Genomic DNA, 14,004 nt, shown 5'->3' on the forward strand with positions numbered 1-14,004 from the left:
AGGCGGCCATCTGGTGTGTTCTATGGTGGAACTGCTCCTCCTGGGAGCAGATGAGGCGGAGGAATTGGGAATACGGGATGGCATTTTTGCAAGAGGTAGGGTGGGAAGAGGTGTGTAATCCAGGTAGCTGTGGGAGTTGGTGGGTTTGTAGAAGATGTCAGTGTCAAGTTGGTCGTCACTGATGGAGTTGGAGAGGTCCAGGAAGGGGAGGGAGGTGTCAGAGATGGTCCAGGTAAATTTTAAGGTCAGGGTGGAATGTGTTGGTGAAGTTGATGAATTGCTCAACCTCCTCGCGGGAGCACGAGGTGGCGCCAATGCAGTCATCAATGTTGCGGAGGAAGAGGTGGGGAGTGGTGCTGGTGTAATTACGGAAGATCAACTGTTCTACGTAGCCAACAAAGAGACAGGCATAGCTGGGGCCCATACGTGTGCCCATGGCTACCCCTTTGGTCTGGAGGAAGTGGGAGGATTCAAAGGAGAAATCGTTAAGGGTGAGGACCAGTTCAGCCAAACGAATGAGAGTGTCGGTGGAAGGGTACTGTTGGGGACATCTGGAGAGGAAAAAACTGAGGGCTTGGAGGCCCTCGTCATGGCGGATGGAGGTGTAGAGGGATTGGATATCCATGGTGAAGATGAGGCGTTGGGGGCCGGGGAAACCGAAGTCTTAGAGGAGGTGGAGGGCGTGGGTGGTGTCTCGAACGTATGTGGGGAGTTCCTGGACTAGGGGGGATAGGACAGTGTCGAGGTAGGTAGAGATGAGTTCAGTGGGGCAAGATATGCTGAGACAATGGGTCGGCCAGGGTGGTCAGGCTTGTGGATCTTGGGAAGGAGGTAGAACTTGTATGTGCTGAGAATAAGACCCCAATGCTGAATTCTATCAGAAGCTATGTCTTTCTTCAGCAGTCCTAGCAGGGGGCTGTGATCTGTTATCATGATAAAATCCCATCCATAAAGGTACTGGTGGAACTTTCTTACACCAAAGATGACTGCTGGACCTTCCTTCTTGATCTGGCATACTTGCATTCAGCATCAGCCAAGGAAGCATTTTCTATCAGGCATTCCAGTCCATTGGGTCACCAGTGAGCCAGCAGTACCCCGATACCATACGGGGAGACATTGCATGTCAGCATTACTTCTCCCTTCAGACCTTAGTGGGCCAACACCTTAGATGATGATAGCTGTTTTCTTCACTTGCCGAAAGGTTGCTTCTTCGTTTCGCAATCACTTCCAAGGCTGACACTTTATCAACAGCACGTGTAAGGGAGCAAAGATGGAGGCCAGGATACATATGAATTTTCCGGAATAATTCACAAACCAGATGTAAGTTTGCTCGCTGAATGGAAGGTTCGCTTTCAGGTGCTTCGTCATCATACTAGGTATCATCATCAGTGAGCCTCCGGTGAAGTGCTGGTATTATGTCCCGCTTTCTATTTATGTGTTTAGGTTTCCTTAGGTTGGTGATGTCAATCCCAGTTCTTTTTCTCAGAGGGTGGGAGATTGGATCCAAATTGATGTGTTTGTTGATAGCATTCCAGTTGGAATGTTATGCTTCTAGGAATTCTTGTGCGTGCTTGTCCTAGGATGGATATGTTATCCCAAAGTGGTGTCCTTCTTCATCTATATGTAAGGATAATAGTGACAGTGGGTCATTCTTTTAGTGGCTACATAAGGGCAGTACGGTGGCTCAGTGGTTAGCACTGCTGCCTCACAGCCCAGGGACCCGAGTTCAATTCCAATCTTGGGTGACTGTCTGTGTGGGGTTTGCACATTCTCCCCATGTCTGCGTCGGTTTCCTTTAGGTGCTCCAGTTTCCTCCCACAGTCAAAAAATGTGGAGGTTAGGTGAATTGGCCATGCTAAATTGCCCATAGTGTTCGGGGATGTGTAGGTTAAATGCATTAGTCAGGGGTAAATATAGGGGAGGGGAATGGTTCTGGGTTACTCTTCAGAGCGTCAGTGTGAACTTGTTGGGCCGAAGGGCCTGTTTCCACACTGTAGGGATTCTATGATTCTGATATGTTGGCAAAATGTCTGAAAACGAAGCTTCCAGCTCAGCGAGCAAACTTACATCCAAAACCTCAACCGAATTCACTAACCAAAGGAAAGAATTAAGCTCTGGTACAGACATGGGAGCCAGGGCTCTTTTGATCACTCTCACTTTCTCCTCCAATGTGTGTAACCTGGTTTTGTCCATTCTGTAGCCCAAATAGGTCACTTGGACTGTCTGGAACACACGCTTGTCTCTTCTATTATATTTCTCTTTTCAAAGTTTTCCGTTGCAACTCAAGCAGGTGAATTTTCCTTTCTCTTTCTTTTTGTTCAGGTAGGGCCATTCTTTCCATTTCTTTATCCCTTGCCCTCTAATTCAAGGTTCTTTGTTTGCAATTGGCATTTAGCCATTTCCAATCACTCCAATTGCATTTCTGGCAATTGTACATGCTGTGTGATTGCTACAATTATGTCCTGTTTTTTCTCAGACACAGGCAATCCCAACACCAATATTTTTGCCAAGTCCAAAAGCTTTGGTCACATTTTGTGAAACTCCCAGGAAACTTCCACCCCAGGAAACGCTTAGCGACTGATGGAGCCATTACTACACAAGGCACACCCTGTTTAAACTAACCAAATTCAACACCTGAAATAATAGACACCAACACTTCCCACACCATAAGACCATAAGACATTGGAGCACAAATTAGGCCAAATGGCGCATTGACTGTGTCATTCAGTCATGGCTGATACGTTTCTCAACCCCATTCTCCCGCCTTCTTCCCATAATCTTTGATTCCCTTCTCAATCAAGAACATGTCTACCTCTGTCTTAAATATACTCAATGACCTGGTCTCCACAGCATTCTGTGGCAATGAATTCCTTAGATTCTTCACTCTCTGGTTGAAGATGTTTCTTTTCATCTCCAAAACTGTCTCCTTATCACACATTGCCCCTGTTTCCAATCATCCTAAATTCAAACTGGAATTAGAAATTTTGATCCCGACAAGAACCCCTAACTTCTTATGTTCCAGACCAAGCCTCCTTAAAATATTCAGAAGACAGTCTCGACCCTAACTTTTTCTTATTTTTAAGGTAAATGTAAGGTGTTGCATTCGCGATTCAATTTGTTTGGTTAAATCACCAGATTTAAAGCAAAACACACTTTATTCATCCAATTATAGTTAAAATACATAATCAAGAGTCATAGAATCCCTATAGTATGGAAACTGGCTGTTCAGCCCATCATTTCCACACTGCCCCTCTGATGAGCATCCCACCTGGAACCACCCCACTACCCTAATCCTGTAACACTGCATTTCCCATGGCTAATCCACCTAGCCTGCACATCCCTGGACACTTTCAGCAATTTAAAATGGCCAATTGGGTCCGTGGCACTGTGAGGCAGCGATGCTAACCACTGAGCCACTGTGCTGCCCCAGAAAGAAGGAATGAGGGTAACTTAACTTTATTGGAAAACTTTACAAAATAATAGATACAGTAACTATTACTAATTAACTGACCCAATATAGTAACATCCCATAAATACACCATTGGCAAAAGTCAAATTCAGAAAACACATTGTCTCACATGCAGTAATCCAATCCAGGAAGAAAGAATTTCAAAACACAATTCTGAGAGAGGGAGAATGCCAGCTTTTAGCTGTAGCAGAGAGAAACGCTGCAGTTTTTCACAACCACAGCATCTTCTGCTGCAGGTTAGGTTGATTGGCCACACTAACTTGCCCATAGTGTCCAGGGATGTAGAAATTAAGTTGGTTTGGCAGAATTACAGAATAGGGTAGGAGGTTGAGTCTGGTGGGATGTTCTTTGGAGAGCTGGTGTGGACTTGTTGGGTTGAAATGGCCTGTTTCCACATGTAGGGATTCTATGATTCTAAAGATCTTGGTTCTGTGGCAGTGTGACCACACCCCTACATGATGTATCTATTGTTTCAACGTTTTTAAAAATCCCCAAAGCCTCACAAGCTGTTTACTCCAGTGGTTCTGGTCAACTGTTTGCCACCTCTGCCTTAAAACCTGTGTTCAAAATAAAAAGAGCAAAATAACCTCTTAAAACAACAGCATTGTAAAATGGAAGTAGTTTAACTTTATTGAACATTTCATTTTCTGTTCATATCTTAAAGACTTTGATCAGATCACCATCTACATTTGAGAAAAGTGACCTTACATTTATAATCTCTCTTCATAACTTAACTAGGAGAGTTAATAAGCTAGGAACCTGGAAAAATGTTTGCAGCTCTACTTTTAAAAGTGCTGTGATACCTTTCATTCCCATCAGAGAGAGAAGGTAGGAAGAATTCCAAGAAGTGTACCTCTGACAATACAGCATTTCTCCACTACCTGGGAGTATTAACCTGGATTATATGTTTGAATCTCGGAGATGGAACTTGAGCCCATACTATCTGACTCAGAAAGAAAGCCACCAATTGTGCCATAGCTTAGAATAGATTGTACTGTAAAACAGTGGGCTCTCTTCACAACTTCAGGTTGTGCTGCACTTAACATGGGATTGATGAGTTAATGGTCCGACAGGAAGATGTCTGAATTCACACCATTATGCACACAAAACTTTTTCAAAGCTTTTTCATTTGAAACGTCATAAAATGTCAAATATAAAGATATTCGTATGCAACAGATCAAGTTGATAAATAATTTGAATATAGAGTTTAAGAAGCCTAGATATTATTATCAGAGATAGTAGGATCAAATGTGTGTGGCATTCCCTTGTCTACAAGTGCAGACCTATACTGAATTTACAGACAGAACCAAGTTATTTGGCCTAAATGATCTGTGCAAGCTTTTATGTTCCACACAAGCCTCTTCCTACCTTTCTTCATGTATCATAAATCTTAGTTGACACTGGGTCGATTGTTAATTTTAAATTGGAGCTCAATGGATTTCTCCTCACTAAAGGTATTCAGAAACTCGAGGCAAAAGTGCACTATTTCACAAATGAGTCAAAAAGTGTGGCGCTGGAAAAATACAGCAAGTGAGGCAGCATCCGGTGAGCAGAAGAATTGACATTTCAGGCATGAAGTGTTATGCCCGAAACGTCAATTCTCCTGCTCCTCGGATGCCGACTGACTGGCTGTGCTTTACCAGCACCACACTTTTTGACTCTGATCTCCAACATCTGCAGTCCTCACTTTCCCCTAATTCGCAGATGAACCAGGGTCATAACAAGTTATGTTCCCAAACCTGCAAAAATAACCTTTGACACAACAACAAAAATATGTTATTAACATCTCTGTAAAAATCATGGAAAGTAGGATGCTGAACGAATTTACTGAACACCTCCATGTTGACATCATTAGGTCTAGGATAGCGGCTATAATTTCTGGATATTGCATGATTAAAAACAATCGTATATTTTAGAAATTACAGAAAATTAGTTACAATCTTATTCGATCAATTTTTTTTAAGTTTCTTTCCTCAAGTTCTTTAAAACATAATGCTTTAAAAAAAATTAACCTAAGCGAAACACTGAAACGTATTCATTAACTGAACAGGGACAGAATACAGTCTGATTTTAACTGATAAGTTATACAACAGTGAAGATGCAAATTACCGTGTCCTTTTGTAAGTGCTTCAAATATTGGGATGTGTGCTCTTTCTCCAAATTCATCTGCATTGTTGACGAGAGCTTCCCTCACTGCTTCATAACCGGTCAGCACCACTGCAGTTGTGGGTCCCAGCTTGATGCTAAATACCTCGCCATATTTCTCAGATAGCTTCAAGAAAAGGTTTACATGACAAATTATTACAAGTTTTTCCACAACATGTCCATTTGTTGTTCATTACACCAGTGACCTTTCAGACTCTTTCATGAGCCACACATCGATCTCTCACTCAGCAGCACTCACCAGCTCTCAGGATCTTCACCGGACATTCACATCAGCTCCAGCTCACCCTCAGACAAATTTCAAAGGCATCAGCTTCAAATCCATTTCTCACATGTCTTTAGCTTTATGCAGCTCTGTCAGTATGTCACTCAAATACAATGTAAAACACTCTCATTAATATCCTGTTCACTCTCTCTACTGTACCATTTGTATACCTTACGACAGATCTTGACTCAGTTGCTACACGGTGGGCCAGTACATAAGCCAAATGTCTGATTACATTAGCCTTGTGCTCCTATTGTTGGTTACAAAAACTACAGGCGCCCCTGTGATGGAAAAGAAGGTTTGAGACTGAATCCCAATAAATCTGTTACCTTATGGTTTAACAGGGGAGATTTAAGTGTGTGAGGGAGAGGTGCAAGGTTAAAGGGTAAGGATGCAGGATGTTACAGTCTAGCGTATGATCTGGCTTCAATGCTGGAAGACATTTCCTGGCCTAAAGTCACTGAGTGTTTCTTCAGTTGGTATCTCCTATTCACCACACCAGTGACCTTTCAGACTGTTCAATGGGTCACACATCCAGGCAGCACACCACTGTCTTTCTGTTTTTATCACAATATATTTATGGTGCCTTTTCAGCTGTGACTAAACACTCAGACACTCCCACTGATGAGGGTGGTCAGGACGCAGGGGATGAATACACTCAATTCCATTACTTGGCCAACATGGTTTGGAAAGTGAGGAATGCAGATGCTGGAGATCAGAGTTGACAATATGGACAATACAGAGCATAAGGGTTAAACATGAAGACTGGTGGAATGTTACAAGGGATCTGTGGAATTCTACATCACTCCAGCACCAGGGTCCCAGATTCGATTCCAGCTTTGAGCGACTGTCTGTGTGGGTTTCCTCCGGGTGCTCTGGTTTCCTCCTACAATCCATTGATGTGCAGGTCAGGTGAATTGGACATGCTAAATTGCCCATAGTGTTAGGTGCATTAGTCAGAGGGAAATGGGTCTTAGCGGGTTATTCTTCAGAACGTCAGTGTGGACTGGTTGGGCTGAAGTGCCTGTTTCCACACTGTAGGGAATCTAATCTAATCTAATTAGGTATAGAACAATGGTGATATAATTATAGTTAGATAGTATAATTAGGTTATGTACCAACGGCAGCATAATCAGGTTAATCAAAGCATGTGACATATAAGTAAATGTTCGCATGATGTAATAGGGTCAACTTAGGGCTGAAAACCATTGTGGCAGATGTAATAGTAAATATCTAATCATAATATAGTAAAGTAAGATTAAGTTTGAAGTATCTCCTATTTCCATAGCGGCAGAAGTAGAGAGATAACATGAACTAAAGTCATTGGTCTGTTGCGTAACTTAACACAATTGGACACATGATAACTAAAGGTATAAAAATAATGGACCCCGAGGTTCGGGGGCCAATCAGGAATTCGCTTTCTGGTTGTCACGGCTTTTGTTTGCAAAAAAAAATCATCCTCTTCAACGACTCTCTGCGAGTCCTGGTAATTCAGCACAACAGTGTGGTGCTGGAAAAGCACAGCAGATCAGTCAGCATCCAAGGAGCAGGACAATCGACGTTTCGGGCACAAGCCCTTCATGGATTCCGAATCGCTGTCCGAGTCTTAACTCCCTCTTACCTTCATCAAAGATTTGTTCAGCTTCTTCAGATCCAACATGTGCAGGTTCCCGATCACTGGGAGAGGAGGGGGTCCCGGGGGGAAGTTGACGACTCCAGGATTTTTCAAGCCGCTGTTGAAATACAGCAGGAGGATAATGGTCAGAGCCCCCAGCAACACCAGGGTGGCGGCATCCACAGGGAAAACACTTACAATCGACATCCCGGGATCGAAACTGGCAACAGGAGGGGCCGCAGTTTATATTCGAGCTCAGCTCCTGCTCTGAAAAGCTGCAAAAAGATTCAAAAGGGAAATCTCTCACTGGTCGATGTGGTTTTATCTGAACTTTCCCTTTGTCGAAACCTTGTTGGACTGCGGTGGGTGGAAAGGGTCTTTAAACCAATTGGAAGGCAGGAAAAACATAGCCCCTCCCAAACATCTCATCTCTCCAGTGTAAACAGTCACAGAAAACAACACCTACCTCTCACTTAGTGATAAAAATGACCAGGTCACGATAATCAAAGGGCAAAATGCGCTCACTCGTGAACGATGTTGACATTGCTGAATCCGTTGGGAAAAATGAGGCAATATCTGCAAAAAGTAAATTTACAATGCAGAGAGAAACTAAGTTAAAAATCGCACAACACCAGGTTATAGTCCAACAGGTTTAATTGGAAGCACTAGCTTTAAAGCGCTGCTCCTTCATCAGGTGGTTGTGGAGGATACAATTGTAAGGCACAGAATTTATATAAAAATTTACAGTGTGATGTAACTGAAATTATAGATTGAAAAATACCTTGATTGTTTGTTGAGTCTTTCATCTGTTCCAATACCATGATAGTTTCACTTCTTTCATGTGTAAATCACAAAATCTTTGTTTTAAAGTTGCATTCTCAGGTTAGCTGTAACAATTGGTGTTAGCTAGACAATATGTTGAAGGTTCAACAGACTCAACAGACAATCAAAGTATTTTTCAATGCATAATTTCAGTTACATCACACTGTAAACTTTTGCTATAAATTCTGTGCCTTACAATTCTGTCCTCCACAACCACCTGATGAAGAAACGGCACTCCAAAAGCTAGTGTTTCCAATTAAACTCACAACGGCTCAAGAAGGCAGCTTACCATCTTCTTCTCAAGGGCAACAAGGGATGAGCAATACAATGCTGGCCAGCCAGCAATGGCCACATCTCAAGAGTGAATAAGTAAAACTTACAACCTGACATTGGTTCCTTAAACACATATCTCGAATAACTTTGTAAGATGGCTTCCTCTCTGACACCTCCACAGCTTTCTGCTTCTGGGGTTTTATTCACAGCAACTCAGGAGATCTCCTCGGCCCTGCCCTGACTCACAGTCTGCTGTTACCGACCTTTCCTGTCTGAATGAATCTGCAAACTGCCTGACATCTGCTGAATTGTTTGGACTTTATGTTACCGTACTCCTGTTGCCAGGCAGCAGCAGTTCTATTCTCTCTTCTGCTTTATATTCTGATGTACTGAACTGTTCACTCCAGTCGTTTAAGGACTGGATTAACATGAACGAAAACAATACAAATATTCAGGCACTCTTGTAGTAAAGCAGAGAAAAAATATGAAATTAAACTAAAAATCATGTCTTACACTTTTGAAAACACAAAATGAATCCATAATTTAAAGCTATACATTGATTTTCCACACTTTGTAACCTAAACTCTGAAGCAATTATAAATAGGATGAAAGAAATGCCTTTACAATTTCATAGGGTAAAATTTGATTCTTTGTCGTTGAATTAATTTGGGGAAGGCAATGGCCTAGTAGTACTATCACTGGACTGTTAATCCCGAGACCCGGGTAATGTTCTGGGGACCTGGGTTTGATTTCTACCATGGCAGAGGGTGGATTTTGAATTCACTAAAAAAACTGTAGTGACAAGTTCTAGTGACCATGAAATCAGTGCTGATTGTCAGGAAAAAAACCATCTGATTCACTAATATCCTTTAGGGAAGAGAACTGCCATTCTTAACTGGTCTGGCCCATCTGTGACTCCAGACTCACAGCAATGTTGTTGACTCTTAATTGGCCTCTGTGCAGTTAGAAATGGGCAATAAATGCTAGTTGAGCCAGTGACACCCTCATTCCACAAGTGAGTAAAAAGAAATTCGTGTCATCCAATGCAAATCCATTTAGCTGTGCTCCATGGGTCATTCTTTTGTCTCTGAGCCAGAAGGCTATAATTTCATGATGCTCCTGAGCAACTTGGGCTTATTTGTAATGTCACTAAGAAAGTACTGCACTACCAGAGGAGTTTCCTTTCAGATGAGAAATTAAACTGAGGTCCTGTTTTCACTTTCTGTTGGGCAAAAACGATATTAGAGAAACCACTGCTCATTGAGATGTTCCTCTGTTCCTAGGTCAATTTTTATTGTTGAACCAATCAGTGAAATAAAATAACTATTAATCATATTGTTGCTGTTCTTGGAATCCTACTGTGTGCTAATTGGTTGCCTTTTTGAAATTTCTTCATGTCAAGTGAGCATCAGTATTTGTTAACCATCTCTTTTGAAGATGATGTTAAGCCAGAATTAGAGATGGGAATCAATTCAAGCCTTGTCAATAATACTCACATCCTGTCGACAATTTGAAAAAGCACATGGCTGTCAATTTTCACCCATTACAGCATATTCTTTTACATTACAACAATAGCAAAACATCAAAAATGTTTTGTATACTGTAAAGCTCTTTGGTATATTCTGAGGTCATGAAAGACAGTTCAAAAATTAAACTCTGTACTCTTATCATTCTGGTGTGACACTAATTAACTAAAGCTAGTCTGATGCTTTCCAAATGTTTGTTGATTTGTCTCTTGATTGCAAAATTGCATTCATTGTTTTTCACTTCATGACTTTACATTTTGTCAGCTGCATTGGCCATTGGAGACATGTCCTCATTGCTCATGGTCTTTCCATCAAGAAATGTGGTTGATTTTCAGCGTTAAAACTCACTATTTGGTGCCTGATGTTGATGTTTGGTCAACAACAGAGTTAAGGAATCGAATCAACAGGATTGAAGGAGCAGACAGAAAAGGGAAGTTGAGGCCATAGTCATTATTTAATTCAATAGGGAAGCAAACTTAAGGGGTTGAATGACTTGCCCCTCCTGCTAGTTCACAATGGTCTGTCTTTGTGTTTTTGAGACAGAACAACAAAGATTTAGACAACAAATTATAACCTGATCAGCTTCATAAAGCTGAATGTTTGAGACTGGGGGGTTTGAAGCATAGAAATGAGGAGCAGGAATAGGCGCTATTCACAGCTGATAATGGCTAATCCTCAATATCAATGCTTTATTATTTTCTCACTCCTTGATGCCTTTGCCATCCAAAATGCATTTCTCTGTTTCTTGAATATATTTGGTGACTTGGCTTCCACAGCCTGACTTTGAGTCTGCATGAAACAGCAAGGTAAGACAGAAATACTGTCAGCATCTGTGGTCTGGCTGAGGGGACAAATCACAAAAGAGCAAAGCACCACAGAGATACCGTGAGCAGGAAATAAAATTTAGCCCCTCCCAATCATCTCATTTCTCAACTGTGAACAGTTGCCAAAAACAACACATCGGAAAGATGTTGTGAACCTTGAAAGGGTTCAGAAAAGATTTACAAGGATGTTGCCAGGGTTGGAGGATCTGAGCTACAAGGAGAGGCTGAACAGGCTGGGGCTGTTTTCCCTGGAGCATCGGAGGCTGAGGGGTGACCTTATAGAAGTTTACAAAATTATGAGGGGCATGGATAGGATAAATAGACAAAGTATTTTCTCTGAGGTCGGGGAGTCCAGAACTAGAGGGTATAGGTTTAGGGTGGGAGGGGAAAGATATAAAAGAGACCTAAGGGGCAACTTTTTCACGCAGAGGGTGGTACATGTATGGAATGAACTGCCAGAGGAAGTGGTGGAGGCTGGTACAATTTCAACATTTAAGAGGCATTTGGATGAGTATATGAATAGGAAGGGTTTGGAGGGATATGGGCCGGGTGCTGGCGGGTGGGACTATATTGGGTCGGCATGGATGGGTTGGACTGAAGGGTCTGTTTCCATGCTGTACATCTCCATGACTCTTTGACTCTAAGTAAGAAAATCATATTTAAGATGTGCTGTGCACTCAGTGATATATTTGTACATGGTTTTAACTTATTTACAGCACAGAAAGAGACAATTTCATTTATTGCATCTGCAGCTGGAGGTTCCATTGCAAATAATCTGAATTTTTTCGAATGGAAAATCCTGCTGAATCTAGTTAAAGTATTTGCATTGGTTGTAATGGGAAAATCTGATTCGCTTAACATTTCATTAACATTGTACCTTTCAGGAATGTAACAGCAATGTTAAGCAAGAACATAATGTACTTCATATCTCAAAATGAAAGGTTATTTTCAGTACCTGGGAGCTCTCTGAATTTTGTCTGACATCCCAACCTTGTTGAAATAATTTCTCCAGGTTTATAAGGCATTCCTTTTTTTATCCAGTCGTACAATATGGGCATTGCCAGCTGGCCAGAAGTTTGATGCCCGACCCTAGTTGCCCTTGAGAGGAAAGTTGTGAACTGCCTTCTTGAGTCCACCTGCTGTAGGTTGATCCACGATGGCACTTGGAAGGGAATTCCAGGATTTTGATCTAGCAACAAATTTTCAAGTCAGGATGGGAATGGAGAGGAGAGAAATGTAGTGGCATCATGTCGTGGCATCAGATATACAGAAAGAAATGGAACTTATCAAAGTTCCCTGGAAGGCAATGAAACTCTTGCCCAACACAGTAAGTAATAAGAGATAGACAATTTTAAAATTAGTAATGGATTAAAGGGTATGGTGGGGAGGCAGGAAAGTGGAGTTGGAGTAGAGATGAGATCAGCTGTGATCATATAGAATGGTCGAGCAGGTTCGAGAGGCTGGATAACCTACTCCTGCTTCTTGGTCTGATAAAATTTAGAATTCCTCCTCCAAAAAATTGAGAGGCAATCTAAACTCCAAATATTTTAAGTGAATTTGTTGCATGAGGTGCTCTTCCTCATGCAATTGTCCACTTGCACCTTGGCTGATCCGTGAAGATTTTCTGCAGCATTTCACTGGGGTGTGATTTTATTTGAGCTCCAGTAGAGGGAGGAATTCCTGCATACACACTGCCAGTGTCAGCTACAGTGAGTCAGTCTGTGATTTTATGATTTTTAAAGAGATGAAGACCTTAGACTAAATTTTGAGATGCAAACTGAAACCATGTAAAAGGGAATAAGTTAAAACAATTACATGACTGCTTCCAAAAATGTTCAGTTCATTTTCAATCATTGTGACTAAAATTCAGTCAGCTTCGCATGTTTAGGATGGAGAGATCACATCCAGAATGAGACACAGGCTGAGTGAATGTACAGTTCTGGGAATTTAGAGATAGTGTAGGAATTACAGTGCAGAGGGGAAGCCTGTGCTTTTCCCTTGCCCTTTTTTAGCTCATAGCTTGTAAAGTTTTTTTTAAATAGGATAAATTGAAACTCAGAACCAGGGCCCAGCACAAAATAGTGACAGCACAGGTAAAGGATTGAGAGTTTTCAATTTGACTACCCACAATGGGTAAGGAGGAGAAATATTTATAGGTTAAGAACTAAAAGACGATTCAGAAGTTGTTAAAAACTAAGCAAATGTAACAGAGATGCAGGTCTAGGCATATGTTGTACCCATATGATGTGGGGGCTGGTGGACCCCATTGTGGTTCATCGTGACCAAATCTGGACAAATGTTGTTTGCTTGAGGAACTCTGGCTCAGAGTTGATGATCTAGAGTCTGAGCTTTGAACATTGCAACACATCGGTGAGGCAGGTAGAGGGATCCAGGAGGTGGTGCTGAAGAAACCTCAGACCTTGAGGTTGTTTAACAGATTTGAGATTCTTGATCAGTGTCTGGATGAGACAGGGGTCCTGGAGAGAGGATGAACAAACTGACTATAGCACTATGGCACAGGGAGCCATTCAAGAGGGAGGAGAAAAGAGAAATTTAATTGGAAATGGAATGGGTACAGTCAGGGAATAGACACTGTCCCCTGTGGCCAAGATCAAGAGACCTGGAGAATGTGTTGCCTGCCTGGTGCCTGGGTTCAGGATCTCTCATCTGGGCTGCAGGGGACATTGACACCGGTACTGGTGAAGGGGGCAGCTGTTCTGAGGGGTGAGGCTCCATCCGAATAATGCTGGGACCAGAGTCCTGAGAAATCGCAGAACTGGGGCTGTGCAGAGGGCTTTCAACTAAATAGTGGCAGAAGGGAGATGGGGGGGGGGGGTGCCTGGTAGTGGTCAGTTGTATGGAAAATTATTGAAAGACTTAAGTGGGGATGATGGCTCATCAAAGGTTATTAAAGTTTCCCCGTAACACCTGTTTAAGGAAGGAGTGAGGCAGAAGGCAGGAAACTATAGGTCTGTTAGTCTGATCTCAGTCGTTGGTAAGATTTTAGAGACCATTATTAAGGATGAGATTATGGAGTGTATAGAAGT

General features: G+C 42.1%; 1 protein-coding gene across 2 annotated transcripts in view; it reads right to left on the reverse strand.

Annotated features, from left to right (window-relative positions):
* The window catches only part of LOC122560571 (cytochrome P450 2K1-like), a 57,741-nt gene that overhangs the window by 15,393 nt on the left and 28,344 nt on the right, over nucleotides 1-14,004 (reverse strand). The window contains exons 1-2 of one of the 2 annotated variants that reach the window (XM_043711331.1): nucleotides 7,519-7,887; nucleotides 5,579-5,741 (exon numbers count right to left, since the gene is read on the reverse strand). In XM_043711331.1, coding sequence (XP_043567266.1) covers nucleotides 5,579-5,741; nucleotides 7,519-7,719 — 364 coding nt within the window. In that variant the 5' untranslated portion in view covers nucleotides 7,720-7,887. Of the gene's footprint in view, nucleotides 1-5,578; nucleotides 5,742-7,518; nucleotides 7,888-14,004 lie in introns of those variants that run through there. The other variant, XM_043711332.1, reaches the window with a different exon arrangement.

The sequence above is a fragment of the Chiloscyllium plagiosum genome, chromosome 21, assembly GCF_004010195.1.
Source record: "Chiloscyllium plagiosum isolate BGI_BamShark_2017 chromosome 21, ASM401019v2, whole genome shotgun sequence".
Lineage (NCBI taxonomy): Eukaryota > Metazoa > Chordata > Chondrichthyes > Orectolobiformes > Hemiscylliidae > Chiloscyllium > Chiloscyllium plagiosum.